Genomic DNA, 24,454 nt, shown 5'->3' on the forward strand with positions numbered 1-24,454 from the left:
AAATGTGGGTGTGCTGCAGAGTTTGAGCATACACAGTGGCTGCTACCTTTCCTGGTGACTTGAACATTGAAATCACAACCTGTCTAAAGCCTTTGCAATATCTGACCCCTCAATTTGTGGCTTACAAAAGATGCAAGTGTCAGGGATGCACTTGAAACAGCAGGTCCTTTTCCTCTTTTCAACCATAAATGAGCAAGATTATGCAAACTCCTTCTTCCAGACCATTTAACTGAAAAATTAACATTTTACCATTGCATCTAAGTATGATAATCTAATTAAAAGGAATTGCATGAACTGCCATGAAACCTATTCATTCAGCTTCATTAATTCACATATATTACAGCCATAAATTATTTTTTTTCCCGAAAAAAAAAAAGTTATAGCACTGTAGATGTTCATTTAAATAATCCAGAGGACCTATGCCCAGACAAGCATACAATTTATTTCAAAAGGTAAATGCCAGTGGACTAAGGCTTTCGAATTAAGTTGAAATTAAAAGAAAACAAATTATAAAAAATATTTCTTCTTATTATAGTGCAATATCTATTTTTGGGGGGTTGGGGTGAAGTCTAATTACCTTAACAAGCAGAAGGTATGGCTGCTCTAAAAGAAGTTGAATGATATACAGGAGCGATGAAATACTACTGCTTATAAAATATTTTTCCATTTTGAACAAATCTGTAAACTACACCTTTGTTTATAGGAAAAATGCTTGTAATAGTCACTGTAATATTCAGCTGTGGATAAGAAAAAAAATGTGAAATAAACACTTTTGAAGAAATCGTGACTTGGTCAAAAATGGGCTGTGTTAAATACACATTTCGGTATTTGCTTCATACATTGGAAACTGATATTTCTAATTTACAAACACAAAGAGTCTAAAACCTTTTACATACAACTTCAAAAGGTTTAGAAGTTGTGACAACTTTAGAGATGTTTATATATTTTGAGGTAATTAGAAACCAATTGAGTGTGAAGTATTATGGCCTTGTAAACCCATGCAGAGGAGCTGAGGCTGTGCCAGCCCTTTTGTATGTGAAGTGAGACAAATCAATGGCAAAGACAGAAAGTAAAGTATAACTTTTTTTTTTTTTAATTTTTGTTCTTTTTTTCCCTTTTCTCCCCCTTTTTTATTATTTTTTTTAAGGTTAGGTTACAGGTACATTCACTGGTCTCCAGGTTCATTAAACCACTGGAATTACGTCGGCAAAGCAGTTGAAAGACATTCTGAATACAAAATGCAGTTTTCATGGGGAAAATCTAGAAGAAAAATGCTTTAAATCCCTTCACTGAAGGAACACATGGTATGTTTTTGTTTGTAATAAAGCATTTTTTTATCAATCCTCCCTTTGACAGCCCGAGGTGTTCCACCAACCACCACACTTTTTACACCTCAGCGTGTCTTTCTAAATACTAGAAATTTGTGAGGTGCTTTTGGGGGGCATAACACACCCCAGGTGGGAAAGTCGAGGTGTAGAAAGGGAGAAAACCGTGAGGAAAAACCCCTTATCCTCCATGTAAAGCCACCAACATAGGCCAAAAGAGATGGCAGCGCCCTAGGGCCCCCTCACGGGGCCGCCCGCCATTTTGTGCCGCCGCCGATTCGCCTCAGGTCGCACCCCCCCGCTCCCCTTTTCCTAAGCGCGGGGACGATGAGGAGGGGAAAAGTCAAATAAAGCTAAAATAAAATAATTAAATAAGGAAAAAGCGGCGCCTGCGCGGAAATCCATCCAGGCGCCTCCTCTCTTGGCGTGGTGAAAGTGCGAGCGAGGGGGGCGGCGCTGCCAGAGGGCGGGCGCGGAGCGGGGCGGCCATGGCGCTGCTCAGGGGTGAGTGGGGTTTGTGGGGTCTTTGTGGGGTCCCCTCAGGGTCGTGTCGGCCCGGGGAAGCCCCTTGCCACCTGGGGGGGCTCCCCAAAAGGGTCCGGGGGTCGGTGTCACCGGCTGGCCCCGCTGCCCTGCCCGAGGGGGCAGCGCGGGGGTGCAGCAAGGGCTGGGTCCCTCAGCCCCTCGGTGGGTTGTGGGGTTGGCAAAAAAAAGGGAAAATGGCATTTTTGAGCCCCTTTCTGTCTGCGGAGGGGGTGGTGGGGTTGTGAGTGTCGCTTGTTCTGTGGGTCTTGCTTGGGTTTGCTGTGGTTTCTTCAGTTTTTCTCCTCGCTGTCTTGCCCGTCCTGTGTCAGCGTGGATAAACGCCTGGAAATAACATTAATATTTCAAATAAAGCCCAGAGAGCTGGCACAATTCTGCTGATCTGCAGACCCGTGGCAGAATTATAGTGTGTTTAACTTTGTGTGGAGGCAGCACACAAACATACACGGAGGTCCATGAAGTAACAGCGCAGGTTGTAAGCTCCCGCAGCTCCGACGAGAGCTTTGTGTAAAGAACTATTTCTGTGTAGTTTAAACCTTACGTCTTCCACAAATAAGGTAAACGAGGCCTGTAGGATCCAAGCTTGCTTAAAAACAGAATTGAAATGTGTTGAAATAAGGCTGCGTGGCAGTGTTTTGCTGCCTGGTGGCTGTATTTATATAATAACACACAGGTAAGCCATAGGTTGAGGTTTTGGTGCTGAAAGCCTCAAACTGAAGTTTTTTAGGCCATCAGAAGAGGATCTGGAGAAGAAATATTTTCATACCACGTGCACTTAAGAAGTGCTGGAGGGTTAGAGAAGGCTTCAGGTCTGTGTCTGATTTTGGCAGAGGGTTGTTAACAAAACCAGATTAAAACATGTCTTGAACTGAGTGTTTGATAAGAATTCCTGGCTGCCTTCGCTTCCTAGTCCCAAAGCTTTCCAGATCCATACGGATTTGGTAATATTCTGCTTTCATCACGCATTTATCACCTTGGGAAACAGCAGAGAGTGGCAGTCTTGCTGTGGTGATGCAGGACAGCGCTAATTAACGGGGACTTAAGAAGAGCTAATGAAAGGCAGGGCTCTTTCTCACAGGACTTCGTTTACCCCTTGCCATCCCGCTTCGGCCCCGTGGTGCTGTGGGGACGACGTGGGCAGCGGCGAGCGGTCGGGTTGGGAGAGAAAACGTTGTTGTTGTCAACTGAGGGTTGAAGGGCAAAGTTCTGCCCCACCCCGGGCCTGTTTGTAAAGCTGTCCGTGTGTGATTCAGCAGATAAAGCGGGCAGCCGACCTCCTGGTCAAAAGGGAGGGGAAAAACTCTTTGGCTTAGTCGGGTCCTTGACCTGGTTCACAGCAAAGCCTTGCAGCTAAGCACTAATATACTAAATGCGGCTGTTTTCCATACTGATAAATCAGTTAAAGCATCCTCATCTTTGTTTAGAACAAAAACACCTGTGGGAGTTCACATTTTCCATCTGTTAGTAGTTTTTTTTAATAAAACCCACGTGTACAAGCTAAGTAAAAAAACTTTGGGGCAATGGATTTCGGTCAACGGGCATCGATGCTTATCCCCGAAGCTGCAATTCTTGCTCAGGGGATTGCCCAGCTGGTTTTCAGAGCATAAGCACTGCCTGCTTCGGGTCCCAGCATTGCATTCAGGTCCTTGTAGCAGAGTGAGCTTGACCTTCATGAATTTGGAAGTCCTTCCCTGGAAATCGTGCAGCCTGGGGTCCGCATAATCCACGGACGCAAGAGATGGGGGAGCACCAAACCGGCCAAAGATCGTGCAGCCTGTACCAAAACCTGAAAGCAGTCAGGACGGTGGTCACGGGCAACGTAAAGAACACACATTTTTGTTTGCCTTCATCCTTCAATCTGCACGTGTCCTTCCAGCCCTGCTGAAAATAACAGTGGGTGTTTCGTGGCAGCTGCAGCGAAGGCGCGTGAGCTCTGGCGTTCAACTGGGGGAAAGTTCACAGCCTGCCTCCCTCTTGTTCCGACACGTGGAAGCAGAGAGCTGCTGTGCCGAGCACTCAGGACACGTTCTGTAGGGTGCAGGGCTTTGCTCGGGCTCAAATCCTCTTAGGTTCCTTCTGGCCGAGGTGTTTGTGCTCCTTCACAGGCTCCCCTTCCCATTTAAAACTGGATTTACTTAGAAGTTGGAAGGCCGGTGCTAACACAGCTTAGATGACCTATATTAATCATGGAAATATTACGTTTTTGGTAAGAGAATGTTTTTTCTCTGGAGTTAAAGGAGTCAAATTCAAAACAAATATAATTTATTTATTTTTTTTCAACTTTGTGGACACGGTTTCAGTCAACAAGCCCCAAATTTCCTGATTTTTTATAAGACAGGAAACGGCCTTTTTTATTTGTAAAAGAGCAGTTCCTCATCGGACGGATTATTTCACGTGTATCCAGCGTGGGTTTGCATGGAAGTTCCTTTTATGCTTTTAGTGCCCTGTCACTAATACCTGGTGGAGTGTGGCAGCCTCCTTTGTCTGCCCCATATCCAAATTATCTACTTTTTCCAAATCTCTTCTTGGAAAGGAGGTGTTCCAGGAGTCTTCAAGGTTTTTTTTTTGTTTTTTTTTTTTTTTTCTGACCATTATTTCTGGCATATTTTCCCTGTCTAAAGCATTGCTGCCTCCTGTATCTTGCTTGTCTTGAGCTGCTTGGCTTCATGCTGTCTTTCCGGATGAACGTAGGATTAGGATATCGATAGGATTTATGATCCTGGATCGTTCTTCTGTCGCAGGTGTCTTCATCGTTGCGGCGAAGCGAACTCCTTTCGGGACCTACGGGGGCTTGCTCAAGGACTTCACGGCCACCGATCTGACCGAACATGCCGCTCGGGCTGCCCTGGCTGCTGGCAAGGTCTCCCCTGAGATCATCGACAGCGTCATCGTTGGCAGCGTCATGCAGGTGGGTAGCGGGGAAAACTCGCCAGCCGGGGTTTATTTCGGTCCTCTTCGGCGTGATCCTATAGATAGCTCCCTCTGTTTTGCAGCCAGGAATAAACCACAGGGGTGGAAATGGAAGGGGTAAGTAGCACTCGTAGTGGAGCGTTTCCTGTGCGTGTTTTAGGGACGTGCCCTGCATGGTTTTGTGACGGGACTGGGAGCAAGGCTTAGATTTCTTTCAGTTCCACAAAAATAGTTGAAATCAGGTGAGGCTGTACCAAAAATACAGGTTCGTTACATGGCTAGATGCTAATCCCTGTTATATTTTTCCTGTTTTAATGACTTAAATCATTAAATCATTGATGAATTTACACTCGATTCCATTTTTTCCAAAATCCCATTTTTTCGAGAGGCTGGAACTGATTTGGGCCCATTTCCCTCGAGCTTTCTAAAGAGATTTTTGGAAAATGAATGAGTTTACTTTTCAGCTAGAAGGGCGCACGCCTCGGCTGACTGTCCAAATATCTCTGCCATAGCTTTTACAAGGAGATTTCGATGTGGATGCTGCAGGATCTGCAGCCAAAAGAGTGGCTTTTGATTCCTCTATCAGCCACGGCTACCATCTCGGTTTCTTTTAATCAAATTTCTGGGCTTTTGTAAGAATTATTCCTCAAAAAACAGGCAAGTTGCTTCATCGTGTAATTAATTTTCACACAAGGAACAGCAGTCTTTTCACACTGGAGTTATATTTCTTTTCCCCATCTCCCCCCCACCCATAAATTTTCGATTTTTGGTCTATTTTCTACTTGGTTAAGCATAAGTAACTGTGAACGGACTATTTTCAACTCCCCTTCTTCAGCAGAAATGGCTTAGTTCCACTTTTTTTCCCCAGTTTCCATTATCAGGTAGTGTTGTGCACAGAACCACGTGTTTATAACACACGTTAGCTTAATTTTTTTTATTTTTTTTAATTTTTTTTTAAATTTTCTTCTGCCTGCAGAGCTCTGCGGACGCTATTTACATCGCGCGACACGTCGGCTTGCGGGTGGGAGTTCCTGTCCCCGTTCCAGCCCTCACCGTCAACAGACTTTGTGGCTCTGGTTTCCAAGCCATCGCCAGTGGATGTCAGGTATAAATTGTGTGTTTTTTGTTTTTTTTTTCTTCTGTATTTCTGTATTAGTTGTAATTTTTATCATATTGTTAACTGAGAGATGTGTAAAAGCATTTATTGCATGTTTGAGATGAGTTCTGGGCTCTTGGCTACCACTGGTAGAGGCATCATACTGGGTTTTTGTTCAAAGATCTTCATACTCTCTTGGGTTAGGTAGCTTATAGCATCATTTTTCTAAAATAGACAAAAAAAATCAACTTATTTGCAGCTGATCATCGCGTGAGATTTATGAGAGAGCTGTTAGTGGCTTGAAATCACATCTCCTGATCCACCTCCTCTTTATTTTTGCTGGACTACTCGATACCCTTTGTCAAACATGAAACTCTGCCACAGTTCCTAACGTGTGCCTTGAATGTTTCCCGTGATGCATTTTGCCAGGGGATTATTTTTTTATCTTTATTTATTCCATTCCTTCAACAAATACGCTTGATTGTTGTCCAAAATAATTAAACATCATTGTTCATTTGACATTTTTCTGCTTAACAAACAAGGTGTTTTTCACGTAGAAGTGTTGCTCTTTTTTTTTTTTATCATAGTATTTACTCTCTACCTAAATCACAAATTTCTCATAGTTTCCTTTAGAAAAGCAGCAACATTTTTTTGTCTGAATAGCAATGAATCATTACGAGAGGAGTGATTTTTCCCAATAATACCAATTGAAGTGTTCTTTCTAGGGCTTTCTGGAAGGTCTATACACGCTACCCTGAAAAGATCAGTTGGAGATTTTGACCAAGCATGGTCGTGAGATCTTTACCCAAGGTGGTATCTCATCAGTGGTGCTTGTTCCTGTGTTTTTTTGGCACACGACAAGGCTTTTCAGAACTGATTACATGTGCACAGGGTGTTTAGAAACTGTAGGAAGCATCTCAGCCCAAATTACCTCCAATTAGTCATAATTATTAACAAGTTACTTACAGAGCATATTGGGATAATTTCACCTGCTTCTGTTTCAGTACAGAAATATCTGTAACTGTCCAACTGAGTGAAGGACTTGAAGGAAGCAGAATTTTTTAGTGGTCAGTGTAAGGCTTCTATGGGCTACGCTGGGGTGAATTAGTGTGTGTTTGGTGTTTCTTTTTGGCACTTTAAAATCCTAAATCTGTTTGGGTTTTCTCTTACCAGGAAATTTGCCTCAATGACTCCGAAGTGGTCCTGTGTGGTGGAGCTGAGAACATGAGCCAGGCTCCTTACGCAGTTCGAAACATTCGATTCGGAACCAGATTGGGAGCAGAACTCAAGGTCTAACACCTTATTTATTCATTTATTTCCAGTGAATGAAGTCGTGTTTAAAAATGAGTGTAAATTATCAAACATTATAGCTAAAGAAATGTAAATTATCAGCCATTATCAGACACCATACTCTTCTAAAAGAAATCACTGGAGATTCTATCCAGATTTAGATCTTCAGAGCATTTCTCCAGTAGTCTCCATCATTAAAACAGTAGGTTTGCATAATTTCGTGAAGAATGCCAGTTTTGTAGCTTTTCCAAAACAAGATTAGAATTTCTGTTCCAAGGTAAGTGTAATAAAACTCTGACCAAAAACTTAGTTCACTCGGTGTATCCCCTCAAAGCTCTCTATATTATATAAAAGCGTAAAATCAGGCTAATTAAGAGACTCGTTAATAAATGTTAATGTTGCTGTGCTTTCGGGTTGTCTTCTAACGCTGTTCCGTGCAGTTGGAGGACACGTTGTGGGAAGGGCTGACGGACACGCACGTGAAAATACCCATGGCAGTTACAGCCGAAAACCTGGCTGCGAAGTACAGCATCACGCGGGAGGACTGTGACCGCTACGCCTTCAAAACGCAGCAGAGATGCAAAGCTGGTTAGTAAATACAGGAACGGGAGCGTTTCTATGATCCCAGTCTCAAATTCAGAGAGTTTTTAGCAACAATTCAGCCTGTTTGTAAGTTTTATGTAGCTCGTGCGGATTGGTGTCGCTTGTTTTTTTGATTTTTTTTTGATAATAGTGCTGATTTTTAACAATTTTTTTTGATAATAGTGCTGATTTTTAGGTCCTGTGGCTAGTCGGGAAAGAAGACCTTGTAGAACTTGTCAAAAAAAAAATCAGAGGTAGCCAAATGGCAATTTAAATCCCTTAGAGTTGCCTCTGTGGGATGAATCGAAGTGAATCGTGGCTCGGTTTTAAGAGTTTTTAAATCCATGAGTTCACGTCAACACCGTGGAAACAAAAGGTAGTGTTCAGTAGCCTGAATACTGGCATCAAATATAATCTTAGGTGATGTGGCCAGATGCTCTTACGGGCAGCTTAGGTACCTGTGAAACCTGAAATAATATTTTAATATTGGAGGTTTTATTTGGAGAGGTTTTAGAATGTATTTGTACAGTTTTTGTCCTGTTTCCAAGAAATACAAACAAGCAATAACCCCCCAGCTGGCCTATTTAAACTAAATAAGGCACAAATCTGCTTCCCTGAGCTCTTGGCTGAAACAGAGCAAAAGGCAATCATATCCTTCATTTTTTTTTATCAGTCTTTTATTTTCCTTTGTGCGGTCGCAGCTCAAGAAGCTGGTCATTTTAACGCTGAGATGGCACCGGTGGAAGTGAAAACAAAGAAAGGGAAAGAAAGCATGCAAAAGGACGAGCACCCGAAACCCCAGACCACTCTGGAACAGTTGGCAAAACTCCCGGCCGTCTTTAAAAAGGATGGGACGGTCACGGCTGGGAATGCTTCAGTGAGTACGTCCAAGCCTTGGCTTATGGAAGTGTCACCTTTAGCGGGCTCCAAATTTGTTGTCACTGTCGTCGTGTCTTTTCTGAGCCACAGCAGTGTCTCCTGGTGAAAAGGATTTCTGTTTTTTTATATATTTGCAATGTTTGTGTGGATTTAGCCGTTTTATTTTCTTTTTGGGGCGAGGCTTGCTGAACATCTGCTTTAAAAACCAGCCACTATCCTCCAGGGCACGCTGCTGCTTGTCTTCGTGCCACAATTAGGATCCTCTCCAGCCCAAACCACGCTTTTTTATTACTCAGGGTAGACTGAGAACTTAGCAGCGTGTCATTAGGGACAGCTCCTCTTACAGTCATTATCTTCATCAACCGATTAATTGTTCTTTGGGCCACAGTGAGATTATAATCCCAATTCCTGCCCAAAATAGATGGTGGCCACAGTAAGGATGGGTGTCTGCATCGTATCGTTAATAGGAAATGATATTTAGGTTTTCTAATCTTAATAGTGTCCCTGCAAATCTACAGAATGATGTTTCCAGTATGCGGAAGACTTTAGGTGGTGAAAATGTATTTTACTTGTCTGAAATAGTAAAATTAATCGCTTATATTTAATAAAATTAATCAACTTCTCTTTGAGAGTCGGCAGAATAGTGAAAGACTGTGGTATGTTTTGAATAAACACTAAAATAATTGTGCATTAAATGTTAATAATAGCCTTGTAGACGGAAAGTGGGTTTTGGTTTTTCTCTGAGGGGCATATTTAGTTTAAAATGTGTTTGGTTTTTTTTTAATTTGTGCTTTCTCCCTTAAAAATGCTTTTCTCTCCTCGCTCTAAGGGGGTGTGTGACGGAGCCGGCGCAGTCATCGTTGCCAGCGAATCGGCCCTCAAAAAGCACAGTCTCACTCCTCTGGCGAGAGTTGTAGCTTATCACTCCTCTGGCTGTGACCCTTCCATAATGGGCATCGGTAAGTTGTAATAAAACACATTTTCTCCTTTTTTTTACAACATCAAGCAAGCTCTTCTTGCGCTGGGCATCCTAAGAAGGCTTCTTTTCTAACCAAGTCGCTGTTAACGCAAACAAACCCTCCAAGCTGAGCCAGACACGCCGGGATTCTTCCCTTCTGTTCAGTTTGTAGACAGCTTTGTATCCCAGCACTGCTTTTCCTTTCTGTGCAGAGAAATCATTGTTGGCTGGTTTCATGTGCCAGAAGAGATGCAAATGAGGCATTGTCAGGTTTGCTTTCTCGCTCGGGCTATCTGACGAAGCCAACCTTCAAAGCAAATGTAGAGGGAGGGTTTCTCTCGCTCGACTTCGTGCTGTCATTGTGCTTTCGAAACCGGGCCATTCTTGGTAGGTCAGGCGACTCTTTTAGCCCGGTTTAAAAACTTCATAAATCAGACGGAGAAACAGCTCGTATCTGCGCTGCTTAACGCCCCGGCTTGTCCCCAGCAACCCAAAAAAGGCCAGAAGAGATTCACAGCCATGACAGCGACGGATCTGAGAACAGAGGAGCTCAGACTGAGCGGCTGCCTTTGCACATACTGATGGCGTTAGGGAGCCCGGCCTTACAATCTCGGAGAGAATTCATTATTTCAGAAAGAAAAAGGGGAGGTTGGGGGGTGGGAAGCTTGGTCTCCTCGGCTGTCATTAAGAATCTTTGTATTGTCCATGTGAGACCTTCCCGTTTCTCTCACACATAATGAGCATCCTGAAATCAATCCATGAAACACATCTAGGGTCTAGCATGAAGCCGGAGTCTTTCTAATGATCCACCGAGCTTTGACCCGGGCCCTTTCTTCTTTTTAACCTTTCTGTCTCTTAACATTTACTCATTTTTACCCCTTTTTTTTTATTATTTTTTTTTTTTATTCCTGAGCTATGAATTTTCAGCACCATTTCTTGGCAGTGAGATACCTAAAAAAGCATTTTAGGATGGGTTTTACTCGTTAATGATCAGCTCCCTTCTAGCATCACTAAACACATGACCACCAAGCCCCAGAAAGCCTGCCTGTTTCTTTTTTTGGGGACTGAAGTGTTGAGGAAGGAAAAAACTGAAGCCATGAGTACTGGAGAGGAGAAATGCCTCGAAAGGTTGTTTTATTTGTCATGGGATGCTGTCCTCTTGACTTGAAACTTCAGCACACGTTTACCAACATAGCTGTGCAGCAGTAGTGACGCTCCTAACGTTCCTTGGCAGTTTCTTGAAGGGGCTGCCAAATAATTTTTAGGTTTTGGAGTTCTCTTGCCACCTAATAAAGCAGGTGAGTGCCTTATCTAGGGTTTATTGGCCCCACAGCAGCTCATGGGAGGGAATCTGGTGAGGCTTTTCGAAGCTATCTGACATACAGCATGTTTATGAGGCTTTATTTATTTTTAATTTAATTAACTATGCACCTGATTTTCCAACTAGGCCCTGTGCCTGCCATTACTGAGGTGCTGAAGAAAGCAGGGCTGACCCTGAAGGACATGGATTTGATAGAGGTAAGAGGATTTAAGGTGAACGGTGAGGTTACTGATCTTTTTAGCAGGATCACTCCCCTCGTACAAGTGGCCAGTTGAACAGATCCAAGCGATTTTGTCGTTTCTCTGCTCTTTTAGGTGAACGAGGCGTTTGCACCTCAGTATCTGGCTGTCGAGAAAGTGCTGGGCCTCGACCCTGAAAAAACCAACGTCAACGGAGGCGCCATCGCTATCGGTCATCCTTTGGGTGCTTCGGGAGCACGCATCACAGCTCACCTGGTGCATGAATTAAGGTGCGTGTGTAGCCCACAGCTACTGGTAACGAATGCAGGGCTGACGTATTCATGCCTGCAAAGGATTTGGAGCACAGATATTGACGGTGTGACTAAAATCTTCCAGTCCATGGGCTTAAAATTGTCATTTCTGAAGTGTGTACCTCTTTGTTGCCTGTGTCCTGCAGTCCAAGTCCAGCCTCCTATTCCATTCTCATCATTGCAGCTGGTTTTTTCCTTCCTCTACTTCTGATCCAAAGCCTCCAGCAGTCAGTGGGGAAGTTTCCTTTATTGAAACAGCCTCGATCAAAGCCTGTCCTTTAACGGGCTACATTTAAAAGGCTTTGCCATCGCCCTCCTTCTCCTTTAACCCATTTTTCAGAAATGCTGACACTTTCTGACTTGCTTGATACACTCAATACCATTTTAATCTGAATTTTCCCTTTATTATTTTCTCTCCTTCCTCCTCCCCTCCCTTCAGAGCAGAGATCCCAGTAGCTTTTTGCTGGTACCTACACCAGTATTCAACCACAAAACCTGAATTAATTTACAGCTTGCAAAAAAAAACGTTTGAGTTTGGCCATAGAAAACTTAGCTTTCAAAGACCACCTCGGCCATAAAATTATGTTTGAGTTAGGAATACAAAACAGAATGGCATTAGGGGATACTTAAGGTTTCAACACGCAGTAAAAATCGCCTAAGAGCAGTATAATATTGCTGTCTTTTAGGTGGAAAAGACCCAGAAATATTTTCTACAGGAAAAAAAATGTAGAAAATATTTTCTACGGAAATATTTCAGTAGCAGCTGAGGCTTTGTAATATTTCCCTGGAAAAAGAAGGTTGGAAAATCTCGTTATTAGTGCCTTTGAAAAGTTGATAGCTGGTTTCTCTTTGTAAAATGGGGACCACAGGTACCGTGGTTTCCTAAATGGAAGCCATTTTCACCGTCGCGTTTTCTGTCCAGGCGTCGTGGTGGGAAATACGCGGTTGGCTCAGCTTGCATTGGAGGTGGACAAGGCATCGCCCTGCTCATTGAGAACACCGCCTGAGGGATTTTGGGGACTTCGGCGTCGCCCCAATTACGAATTCCGTGGAAAACTTCTGCCTTCTGTGACAGCGAAGCACCGCTGCCTCCCTTCACGTATTCCTGCAAGACTGAGGAACAGCTGAGAAGTCTGGATTGGGAACGAGGAGACTCAGTCGTGTCTTTGTACCTAAAGAAAGTGTAGTACCCGTGTAATTTCGCACTGATGACGTATTTTCGAAAAGCCTCTTTTCAATCAAGTTTATTCGATTTCCGTAGGCAAAATTCTTTTCGTTTCCTGAGGAAATTGCCTGTCAAACTTTTCACCAAACCTGCCTTAAAATAGCAGTGCGGCTTTGTTAAGCCGGTGTTGCTTTAACTTTTTCTTGTTTCAGCTGCTGCTGCTGTCTGGCACGTGTGCCTCTTTTCTCATCAGGCCATGTGAAAATTTAATTGGAGACCATCTGAAGCGTATCCTGATGGTAGATCGATGGCTCTAAGCTGTACCCTGCTATTTTGCAAGGTCAAAGAAAAGGAGGGGAAGCTGAAATTGTCACTGTGCCTCTTAAAAGAACAATAAACGTACTGAGAAAGGGCTCAGCGTGTGTTGGTGAATTTGTTTGAAAAGCAAATCGCCGTCCTGTGATACGTAAACTAAAATCTTTGCTACTATTTTAGCTCATCCCGTCCTCAGCCCCCTGTTGAAATACGAGGTCTTCCTGCCGCTCCGCTGCCTTGGGAAAGATTTGAGGCCATTCAGAAGCAGAACGGCTGGACGAGCAGCAAGTTCGGGTCAAGGCAAGTGGTGGTAGAATTGGTGGGCACCAGTTAAAAGTCTGCTGATCCCCATTCCTAAGGTTTTTTCTGGATCCAGTTTCTTTAATGACTAGAAATACTCCGTGCTGTTTACGTGGATTCCAAAAAACGGCTGCTAGAAGGCAGCAAACCAGATCCTCGTTTCACACAGTGTCTTTTTTTCCTCCCAAATGGCTCATGACACTCCATTTTCCAGAAGACGAGCGTGTTACCAGCACAGATCATCATCATACATCCTGCTGGAACCCTTTCCTTGCTGCGTAAGCCCGCTGTTTATTCCCATATCAATTCTTTTTTTATCCCGTCCCTTTCCTGGAAGAGCCTCTGCGGGGGGCTTTGTCACACCGAAGTGAAAGTGAAATCCTTTCCCATGAAGTTCCTGGGACTTAATGTGTGGTATATTTCTAATCCGTTTCAACTTCTTCCACAGCTTCAAGATTTTCCAGCTCAGTGTCGGTTTGAAGAGAGATGAAGAGAGATTCTTCGGTTTTGTGAGTAGTCTGCACGGCGAGTTGTAACGAAAACGCTGATTTTTATCCTCGAAATGAGTGAGAAAAGGGAGCGTTTGTCGGGAAAGCTGCGATGAATGTGATTTCCTGATGAATGTAGCTACAGCTTTCTGCCACTGGGTGGTGCATTTTAGACACGACAGATCTAAAGATCGATTTTCGAGGCTCCTTAAGTGCACGATTTCAGGCAGGTCTCACCTCGTTGTGACAGTATTCCTCATGATCTTGTCCTGAGTCTAAATCCAGGCATTTTTCCGTCTGGTGTGATGCTGGGCAGGGCTCTTCCTCGCCTCTCCAGCCTGACCGGGCTAGGGGGATGCTGAGGAGGGGTCTGAGGGGAAATTAATCCTTCTGAGTTCACAAACTGAGGGTTTAATAACAGGGGAACAGGAGTTAAATGTGAATTAGACGTGATTGTCGTTTTTAATTTTATAACGGAGAAGTATTTCTTGTAGAAAGCGAGCTAAAAAGATAAAGACGTTTAAAATGTTGCCTCTTAAGGCTATAAGAACAAATCCAAATGCAAGTCTAGCAACGCCAGGTCAAAATACAAATAGAAAATACGAAGCCAAACGAATTGCTGGGTGGATCGGGTGTAAGCTCGGGTTGCTAAACCTCAGCTATCTGAAAATGCCAGCGTGATAATTCATCTCGGCAGGTGTTCCAGCGGAGCAGCTATTGGTTATCCTCCGGTGGGCACACTTTTTACACGGCTGCAGCAGAAGCAGGGCTGCGTGTTCCCACCCCAGCTGGCCGGGATCTGTTTTCTGGGAGATCGGGAGTTGCCCAAATGGGGCATTGAGGATTGTGAAACCGCAGCTTTAATCGCCGGGAAGATCAGCGAGGCGGGGAGGTGTTGCACGGAAGCTCAAGATGACAAGCTGAAGACAGCTTCTGTGCCAGCCCGTGGTTTTTTTGCGGTCCCTAAGCTAGAAATCAGCAACAGGCAGGCTGAATTTCTGTCTCGAGGTAGAGGGAAGCGTTGTGGGTTAACCTCGGTAGAGAGCTAAGCGCTACATCGCCGCTCGCTCGCTCCCTTCTTGCCCCCTGTGGGATGCGGGAAGAGAAAACGGAAGGCTAAAACCAACAACAAAAAAAAATAAATCCGTGGGTTGAGATAAAAATCCTTTAATAAGCAAAGGAGAAGCAGAAGAGGAGTCAAAGAAAACAAGTGATGCAATCGCTCAGCACCTCTCATGGGTAGAGCAAGAGCCAGCATCCCAAAAACCCTTTTTTCCCCTTTTATTGCAGAGCACGGTGCCGTGGGGGCATGGGGTACCCCTGGTCTGTCCACTGTGGGGGAGGAAAAAGCAGCAAGAAGGGGAAAAATCTGATGCTTTTATTTATTCTTGCTGCCTGACAACCCATGTGAATTCATTAATTCCTTAATTCATTAATTCTTTAATTTCTGGCGTTTCGAGAAGGGCTTTGCAAGGTCTAGAGAGAGCGTGAAGCAGAAGATAATTTAAACAGAAGAAAAAAAAAACTTGAAATAAGAGAGGGCAGAGCGCCGAGAAGCCCTATTTATGGGATATTTGGATTAAATTGACCATTAATCAAATCGTGCTGCCGGGAGTCGCAAGGCTGAAGTTTCCCACGTAGGCAAAGCTAAAATTACACTTTTTTTTTTAAAGAAAACAGCCCCCAGTGGCTGCCCTTTCTGCTCTGCCCAGTTTCTGGGGCTTGGGGCAAGGTGAAAACCCGAGGCGCCGGGAAAACCACGAGCGCGGGCCTAAAAAGAGATGCCCCGAGACTCATTTGGGATCCAATCAAACCCGAAGCGTTTGAGGCGTGCTGCTCCCACCTGTGTACCTCCAGCCGAAATCCCTGGCTTGGGGGTGGGAATGATTTGGCTGTGACTCTCCTGGGATCGAAGGGGGAGTGGTGGTGAGTCCGTGGGATGGAGGAGAAGCAGCTCGGCGTCATTACCACGTAAAAATGTCCTATTTCCTTTTTTTCTCCTCTCACTGGTGTGTGACCACTTAAGCCACAAATTTTGAGCCCGATGTGCTCTGATCGACTTAACTCTTGTGTGCCGTGTTCTTTCTCCCGGGTTTAACCTCTTCCTTCTCCTTTCAGACGTGTGCTTGATCCCCGTGAGCACGAAGCCTTTGAGAGGGTGGAGATGCTTGGTTAGGGTGGCGTTGCTCGAGGCTTCAATGGTGTGACCCGAACAAACTGTTTCTTGGAGAAGCGGAGTCTCCCCTGGTTTGTTTTGGATCACGTTTGGGGTTTGGGCTTGTTCAGAGAGAAGGAAAACGGATGGGGCTAAGAAAAAGGATGCAAAGCTTTTAGGATTTTTATAGATCTTCCCAATACCACCACGTTTCTCTGTCAAATCGTACCTAATGCTTTAGGCAACGAGCACTTCACAGCCAGCTTCTCCCAGCTGGCTCCATCGTGCTTGGGCAGTGACATCCACGGAGAGGAGGGTTTTTTTTTGGTGGTTTACACCTCCCAAAAGACTCGAATTGGGGGCTTGGTGTCTGGCTCAGACCTTCTCCATCGTGTTGTGAGTCGGGGATTCAGCTCGGCCTCTTTGCTCAGCCAGTTCAGCAAGCTGTGGCTTTTGGGACAGCTTCAGGTCCCGTTTAACTGATGGTTTTCCCTCTGAAACGGCGGCTCGCATAAAGGATTTCCCTTTATGCTGCCGCTTAGATCGCACCAAGCTCGGGCCGAGTTGGGAAAGCGCTGCCCTTGTCGCACGGCTCGAAACGGCTCTGGTAAAATGGGTGAAGGAAAGCAAAACCCAGCGCAGGCGAGCGAGAAAATAATAATTAAAAAAAAAAAAAAGAGGGTGAATAACTGAAGAACTTCCCCAGAAGGTGCAACTGAGGGCAGCCTCGCTGGATCTTACGCTCGCCCAGCTCCCTGGAGGAGCCTGGCCGTGCCCTGCTGTCGGGATGTGTGTGCACCTCTCCTCCCTCCGGCATCATCCGCAGCCTCCGCCCGAGATTGGCTGCTGCCGAGTCAGCCCATATCTTGCTAGAGGGAAACTTGAGACCCGGCAAGCCCGAAATGTCAAACGCTGCTTAGTCAGATGAATAGCAGCACTCACCAGCGGCCAGCCCGGGCTCTTTCCACGCTTCAGCAGGGGCAGGGTTGCGCGGCTGAGCTTTGTTTCTCAATAAAACGCTGGAAGGGGAAAGGAAAAAAAAAAAAGAAAAAAAAAAAAAAAGCTTGCGTGGAGCTGGCGAGGCGCGTGGAAAATCAACATCTGAGATGATAATGCAAAAAGAATAAAAAAAAAAAGGCAGATGAGCTCCTTCGCCTCCGTGCTCCTGCTCTGCTCCTCGTGTGCTGCTTTCCCCTGACAGCTGGATGTGAAAAATACGACACGGACAAAGCACTTGAAGCGTTACGCTGGCTTCTGCAAGGCTCCAGAAATAAAAGCTGGGGCTCCTTCCCAGGATTTCTCCCTCCCAGGTGCTAACCCCACAGCGCCCCATAGATCTGTCTCCTGGCCCGGAAGGTTTTCAGGCACTTGCAGGCTCCCACTGCTGTTTGCAGGCTGGTGCTGAGCAGCACCAGCCCCACGGGTGATGCTTCAGACCCCAAATAAAAGTCACGGAGGGTGGGGGGGTGCTGCAGGGTGTTTGGGTTGGGAGGAGAAGCTTTGTGCAGAATCTTTTGTATTTTTTTTGTGTGCATCCACGGCAGAGGCCCCCAAAAGAAAAACGCTCTCAGGCTGGAGGATGCCCTGGGTTCGTTTCAGCCCCTATTTAAGTTTGGCACCCGAATGCTACGGTCAGAACGGACCAAATTCAATTAATTCTCCGACCAAATTGGTGGCTAATCAACACATCGTGCTAAAAGATACCGCGAAGGTCCACCAGGAGACAGATAATTTGTGCATTGTCGCCGGGAAGCTGAAATTTTGGGGCTGATCGCAGAATCCCAGCAAGTTCAGCAGCTGAAGCCATCGGTGTCCATCTGCATCTCCAAGAGCAGCTGCGATTTCTTTCTGCCCAGCAGTGTTTTTGCCTTCAGCGCCTGTTTATCCAAAAAAAAAAAAAAAAAAGGGCGGTGATTGGTGAAACCTAAGAGCTTTTACACAGAAAATGTGTTGCAACTGGCAGTGTAAATAACACGTTCGGTTTCTGGAAATCCAAGTACAAAATGCTTGCGCCGAACTGCCAAATGATGCACGAAGTTGCCTTGTTTCAAGAAACGAAGAGGAAAGAGAAATCTTTCTGGCCCTGGACCTTCAGAAAAGGGTTGTTGGGAGAAAAAGGAATGAAGACAGGACAGAAAGAGGTAGCTAAAAATATCGAGCCTTGTAGTGTCTAAGCACTCTGTGTGTTAAGTGAAACTGAATTCAACTTGAAATAATTAATTGGAATAATTAGAAATAATTAATCTCTTCATGGAAATGAAAGGTTTTTTTTTATTAGGACTGTTATAGGTACGTACTTCAAATGAGACCTCCTAATAATGCCTGGAGTGTGACTTGTGATTTCTTACGTGTACTATTTTCAAATAGAAATAATTTCAGAAACTATCGACGGTAACGATAGGATCCTAAAGAAATCCTGAAGTCGTATAAAGAATTGAACTCTCCTCTCAGCAGGCAGGATTATTTTGGTTTAAAATGATGCAAATGTAACTCGGGGCTGCCACTTTGATGGCACGTGGTGGTCTTTTTTTGAATGAGCAGAGACAGAGAGCGCAGGGGAGTGTTCAGTGTGAATAAACGAGAAAATACGGAAGGGAAACAAGTCACTCCTTCTTGAGAGATGCCCCAACAGGAAATCTGCAAGCTTCTCGTCGTTGCTGCTTCTCGGAAGAGGAAGCCAAACCGCATCTCAACAACCAGGAGGTATGGAGCAGAGCGTTGAGTCGCCTTGCCAGGAGCATCACAACTGCAAGGGAAAGATCTCCGAGTGATCCTGGATGCCTTGGGCTTAGATGTGTGTCAGCAGCGTGGTATTTCTGTGTGAAGGGAAGGGTTGGAGCATCACAACGTGACACAAAGGCCCTTAGTGGCGGCGTGCTCGCAACCCTACTTGGTTCTCACAGGTACGTGTGCCTGCTAAAATGACGAATGCGCTGTTGGGTGAGATAAAAGCTGAGTCTACACGAGATTTCTCAACCAAAGCGAATTCAAAGAGGGTTTTTCTCAGTGCCAATCCCTGCAGCTCTGTCTGGAAGCGGAGCGCCGTTCCGGGTTCTTTCCCGTTCACTCATTAAGAAGAACAATCCCATGTACCAGTCGCCTTTGCTGCCTCTGAGGCATGAACCACAGAGGGAAACAAGACAGTGAATAACACAGGAATGAAAATTATCCCCAGTTTCTACCCATCTGTACAGTTACACCTTGCAGTCTTGTGTCTGAAGTAAGAGGTCACGGCCTGCATTGATCCATTTTCTAATCAGATCCGAATTTTAATAAGTAAGCTTGCTCCAACGTTGGGCAGAGCTGGATCTCATCATTGCTTGCACAAAGTGTTAGGACCTAAAACTCCTTAATTCTTGCTGTCTTTAACCCCGTGGCACGAAGCGTGCGTCAAAGCTCTTGGAAACGGGCACTCTTCATGCAGGAATGCAGGAAATACGTATGCAAATCTGTAGGTAATGAAGGAAATAGTATGTGAAAACACTGGAGTTGGCTTCCTAGCAGTTTTTAGGGGCTCATGTTTTTCATCTGAATCTACTAACCACTCTTAAGATGTGTTTGGTCTTGCCAACATCTTTTTAGGACTTGAGCGCACTGAAGGATGGCACAGGACGTGAGGTATAAATATAAATATAAATAAAAATGTCATAAACCGTAGTCCACCGTAAATGTCTGCCGTTTATAAGTCTTGATAAGACGAGGAACCCCAAGAAAGAGATGTCAACGCTGACTACAGACTCAAACTAAGGAGACCAAAGCAGAGATGTGCTCAGTTACTCCTGCAAGCCTCCCTTCCCTAAAAAAAACAGCTGAAATTCGATTAATATTGCACTTAAAACCCCATCTGAGAGTAAGACCCCAGCTGTACGAAGGTGTCAGGTGGATACATGATACGGGAAACTTTTTCTGGGCACGGTAGGAGCGTTACCCCTGTACGCTGTGCTCAGATTTTCTCACCCACCGGCCCCGGCGCTTTGCTGAGCACACTTCTGGTCCCAAACTTTGCAAACACCTCTTTGATGGGGAAGGAATGTGCACTGTTATATGATCGGGGAGACCGGGGCGTGGTGGGAACGAGAGGGGCCCTAAACTGCTCGTCTACATTTACGCGGAAAGCGTATTGCAGAGCTGCAGGCAACCCTCAGATCTTTTGGGCCCTCTCACATCCTTGGCTCGGGACATAATAGGGGCTGGCCTCTTTGAAAATGTGCCCCTTATTCAGGTTTGTGTGAGAGCAGAGCTCCCCTGCAAACGTCTGGTGTTGTGTTTCTTCCCGTCAAGAAAGGAGACCCTAATGTGATGTGGGACTGGACAGAAGTGGGGAGGATCTTCTCGACCAAGAACAAGATCAAAAAGAAAGAGGAGTGCTTTGTACGAGGCTCTGGCTGCCCTTTAGCCTCTAATCCTCCTCCCCTCCCCCTCATTTTTTTTATTTTTCCTTTGCTTTCTTCTTTACTGCCTCAGGTCAAACCTTGATTTTTCTTTTTGCGTTGAGGATGTGGTTGACCCAAGCGTGGGACATGCAAGATGTCCATCTCTTGGGACGCGAAGCCCCAGGATGACCCTGATAGCAGCAGTCAGTGTCTGAAAAGTGTTTTTCAAGAGTACTTTACCCTCGACAGGAAAGCAAGAGGTGAATGAGACCTCTCTGCCCTTTTTTTTTTCTCTCCACCTCATGCACCAGGTGGTATCTAAAGAGCTTGGTGCCCCAAACAGGATGCTGACAGGAGATACCGAAGTCCCCCAAGTAGTGATGTGGTCTGCAAGTCACTGCTACCTTCTCCTGAAGGTTTCCAGTTAAATTTCATCCAGACCATCTAGTGTCACCTCCGAAAAGGTAAGGGACCAAGGAACATCAGGGAAAACAGAGCAATGAGATTTGGGGGGTCTGGAGCTACTGCCAGCTTGTGCTGTGGGGTGTTGGGCCTTGTTTGGGATCCTCGGCAGTAAGAAGAGACAGCATGAAAACCCCGTGCCTGCTGGAAGGGATGAAAGGAGTCCTTGCCCTGCAAAATATGGTTTGATTTTTCACTTTACACAATTAAATTTCTCTGGGAAGGCTGGGGTGGAGGAATGCAGCCTGGGTTACACAGGAACGTGCGCTTGGTCCGTACCTGCTGATGGGTGTAGGAGTTTGAGCAGGAACCTTGCCCCATTTACAGACGTCAAAATCAGTGTTTTAACAAAGCATGCTGTGTTCTGGCTAATTCTTCATGCAGTGCCCTGGTCAGCTCTGAAATACCATCAAGGAGAAGTTTGGCCTCGTCAGGGGGGAGGTCACGACTACAAAGGAGCAGAGGCAAGGGAGAAAGGAGCAAGCACGACGGGATTTTTCGGAGCGCCGTAGATCAGTGGGTTGGTCCCTCCGTGCTTCCCACGCTCTTTTTTGTTGCAGTCCTGAAAGAAACACGATGTAGGAGGCTGGTGCGAATCGAGCAACGTGTCCCAGAACAGCAGTGGCGTGAGCGGGGCTCCCCGCGGTGAGGCTCCACCTCCTGCCAACCAGAGGAAGCAAGCCACGAGTGATACGAGAAATGATTTTATTTACACTGATTATATTTACGCTGCGACGATCCCTGCTTCTCACGCGTGGCAGTACTCTCGCCAGAAGATTTCTGGGCTCCCGTAGCAGGCGGGGAAACTGAGGCACCCAGCTTAGGTCCCTGGCTTGAGGTGAGGAAATGGCTGGGTGCTGGAGGTGGAGACCGATTTTTGTAGCTCACACGCTGGTCAGCCCGAAGTTGTCCTGCTCCAGAGAGCGACCCACCACAATGGGATCTGTGATGGGATCTGGGTGAACTTCAGAGCCTAATCCTACAAGTTTCAGCCCCCACAAGCTGCTGCCTAACTCTGGGGCCTGAAGACACTTGGCTGCCTGGCCTACCTCACGCCAGCCATGATCCCCTATCAGTGCACAGGGGTTTCTGAGGCACCTTTGGAGGTAGTTTAGACCCAGGCCCAAGCCATGACGAAGTTTTATCTCCACACTAGGTCTGCAGGAAGCTCTTTGTGCCTGGCAGCGAGCCTGGGCCGAGATCTGAGCCCGATATAACTCCTGCCCCTTCCTGGGCTGAGCCAGCACTCGAGGTGGATTTTTTTTCCCCTCAGCTTTTATGGGCTTTCTCCGTTTTTATTGCCAGCGTAATGACTGGAAAGCAACGGTCACCAACGGCTCTTGGAGCACGTGGTGGCTCTCCAGAGAGGCCAGGAGTCAGCCACACCTGAGGAACAAGTCAATATTTGGGGTGGTGGACGTGGTGGGAGGGATGAAAGGGTCCATCTTGAGGCGGAGGGGAGTTCCCTCAGAGCTGCTGTGCGGTGGTGGGCTGGTAGAAAAAATGCACCTAGATCAGCAGGATTTCTTCCCTCTTGTACCTTTATTTACAGTTCTCAAGCTCTGGGGTGGGCTCTTCCTTCCTGAATCCCAACAAAGTTCATTATTATTATTATATTTTTTTTTTCTAGGAACGAGGCCGATTGGTCTGAGTCAATGGGGAGACCTGAGGCCCAGACAGCGTGGGTCCCGAGCCTCTGCGGGCAGGAAGATGTGTGTCTGCTGCTATCCTGACAATGAAACCAGCTGTGTGTCTCGCTGCCTGCTTGACCACTGCTCCTAAATTCGAGCCTGGGGCCTGGAAAAACTTGTCATCTCGTAAAACAGCTGGCTGGAGAAGGAGCGAGCTGGCAGGCCGCAGCGGGGAGCGGTGTCCAGCGCGCCTCATGTTTTGGCATGTCCAGCTCGCTGCCTTGGAAGGTTTCCTTGAAATACTTGCTTTTTATGAAAAAAACACTGCCTGTGTTGAAGCACATCGCTCCCTCGCAGCCTCTCTGAAGTGAACCGAGCAGGCAAAGCTTGTGGTAACGCGGCGTGCTTGGTCAGGATGAAATCCAGACTGCGCTTTCCTGCTTCTATCTGTCTCCTATTGAACAGCCAGAAATAGCCATGGCCCGGCAACCAAATTCAAGGAGAAGGCTTCTAGGAAAGCCTGCAGTGCACACTGCCTTCAGGAGCCCGATAGCCTTATGGTATCTGTGCATGCTGGAAAGCCTGACCTTGGTTGAGACACCTGCGTTTCGTTTTTTTCTCAAAAGCACATGGGTGTATAATACCTTTTAGCTGATTCAGCTCCCTGACCGACTTATCTCGCAGGTGAATTACAGCAAATCAAAGCCAGGGAATGGCCCGAGAAGATAGCGCTGGTAATCAGTGATAAGGTACTTACATTTAAGATAAAAAAAGGTTTGTTTCGGTTTTGTATTTATTTATTTATTTATTTTTTTGGTATTAGCTCCTAAGGAGGTGGTTAGGCTTCGAGGTGCAGGAGCTGCCTTGCTGCATCTCCTCGCCATGGGCTGATGGCAACTGGGGAACACTGACCAGCGTTCAAGGCTCTCAAACACGTGCTGGATGAGGTATCGTGATGGCTCCCGGCATTGCCCAACTGCTAATCACATGCAGATGACTGCAATCACATCTTGCAGACACGTTTGGCTTCTGCAAGGTTGATGACAAAGAGCTCAAGAGGATAGGGACTGACCCTAACGTCGTGATGAGCAAATGAGTCTGTTTCTATTTTCGTCTGGTTATTTTTGGTCTTTTTTAATGGATGAGGCTTGCTGATATGGGGTAAACAAGGATTTTCTCCAGCGTGTGAGTAGTTGGAAAAATAGCCATGTGCGTGCTCTGCCACCCCGCTGACCTCTCAATTAAATTACTCTCAGTTAGTTTAATGTGTTTTTCTTTTTTTTTTTTTATTTTTTAATGACATTTGTGGAATGAAGTGGGTGTTTGCAAAAGATGTCAGTGTAGGACTGCAGTTTGCAAGAAGTGACATGGTCACAGCTCGCTCGGAAGCTCGGAAGCGTTGTGCAAACGCAGAATGGGAAAACCAGGGACGTGAGTGACCTTTCCCATGTGATATCAAGTCTGTCATGTATCGTGAATGTCCCATCCTACTCAAAGTGGGTAGCTAGAGTGGAGACATCCTTTTCTTCTCCATCCACCCATCCTTGGGACTTTCTGCTCCTCTTTGACCCCTGGTACCATCTTCCTTCTGGTTGCAGAGGAGGGAGGAAATCGACTCAGTTGAGATGCCTGGGAAAAAACGTATTAACTTGAGTAATCAGGATGATACACCAGGATCCTGAAGGCTTTCGAGAAGCATGTCAAAAGTTAAAAGTTTTAGGATTTTAGTTGTGTTTCAGAGTGTGTCTGGAATAAAGTGGGGAGAGGGGGAGAGAAAAGTTGTCTCCCCAGAAAGAAGCATTACCTAATGTCATCTGCTGTAATTTAGACTGTCAGGCTTTAACAAAATAATTTATTAACAAAATTGTTTAATTTACTTTCAGAAAAGGCAAAAACGTCCTCCTTTCATGCAGCCTCACCCCGGAACCTTGCACAGACTGTGAATGCTGCAGTGGCTGGAGAAAGGTCCCAAAGGAATGGAGGAAGCTTTCAGGCTAGTTACTATTTAACTTGAATTGCTGCAAAGACACGGTGCTTTCCTTCCCTAAAACGTAAGCTTCAGACTTGTTTTTTTAACAACTGAATTAACAAGGTACATGCAGGCCCTGGGACAGCGTGTTCATCTCATCTGTTGCCATCTGAAGCTTAAGTAAAGGGTCAAACTTTTAGCA

At 45.7% G+C, this 24,454-nt stretch overlaps 1 protein-coding gene across 1 annotated transcript; it reads left to right on the forward strand.

Annotated features, from left to right (window-relative positions):
- Positions 1 to 1,752: 1,752 nt before the first annotated feature.
- Positions 1,753 to 12,972, forward strand: LOC309890358 (3-ketoacyl-CoA thiolase, mitochondrial-like). Its single transcript, XM_082784116.1, has 10 exons — positions 1,753 to 1,829; positions 4,610 to 4,776; positions 5,755 to 5,883; positions 7,048 to 7,164; positions 7,605 to 7,752; positions 8,448 to 8,623; positions 9,455 to 9,584; positions 11,031 to 11,101; positions 11,219 to 11,373; positions 12,317 to 12,972. Exons 1-10 carry the CDS (start codon positions 1,814 to 1,816, stop codon positions 12,399 to 12,401), a joined length of 1,194 nt encoding a protein of 397 aa, XP_082640242.1. The 5' UTR covers positions 1,753 to 1,813; the 3' UTR covers positions 12,402 to 12,972.
- The last annotated feature ends 11,482 nt before the right edge of the window (positions 12,973 to 24,454 follow it).

Source organism: Aythya marila, assembly GCF_965140915.1.
Source record: "Aythya marila genome assembly, chromosome: Z".
Lineage (NCBI taxonomy): Eukaryota > Metazoa > Chordata > Aves > Anseriformes > Anatidae > Aythya > Aythya marila.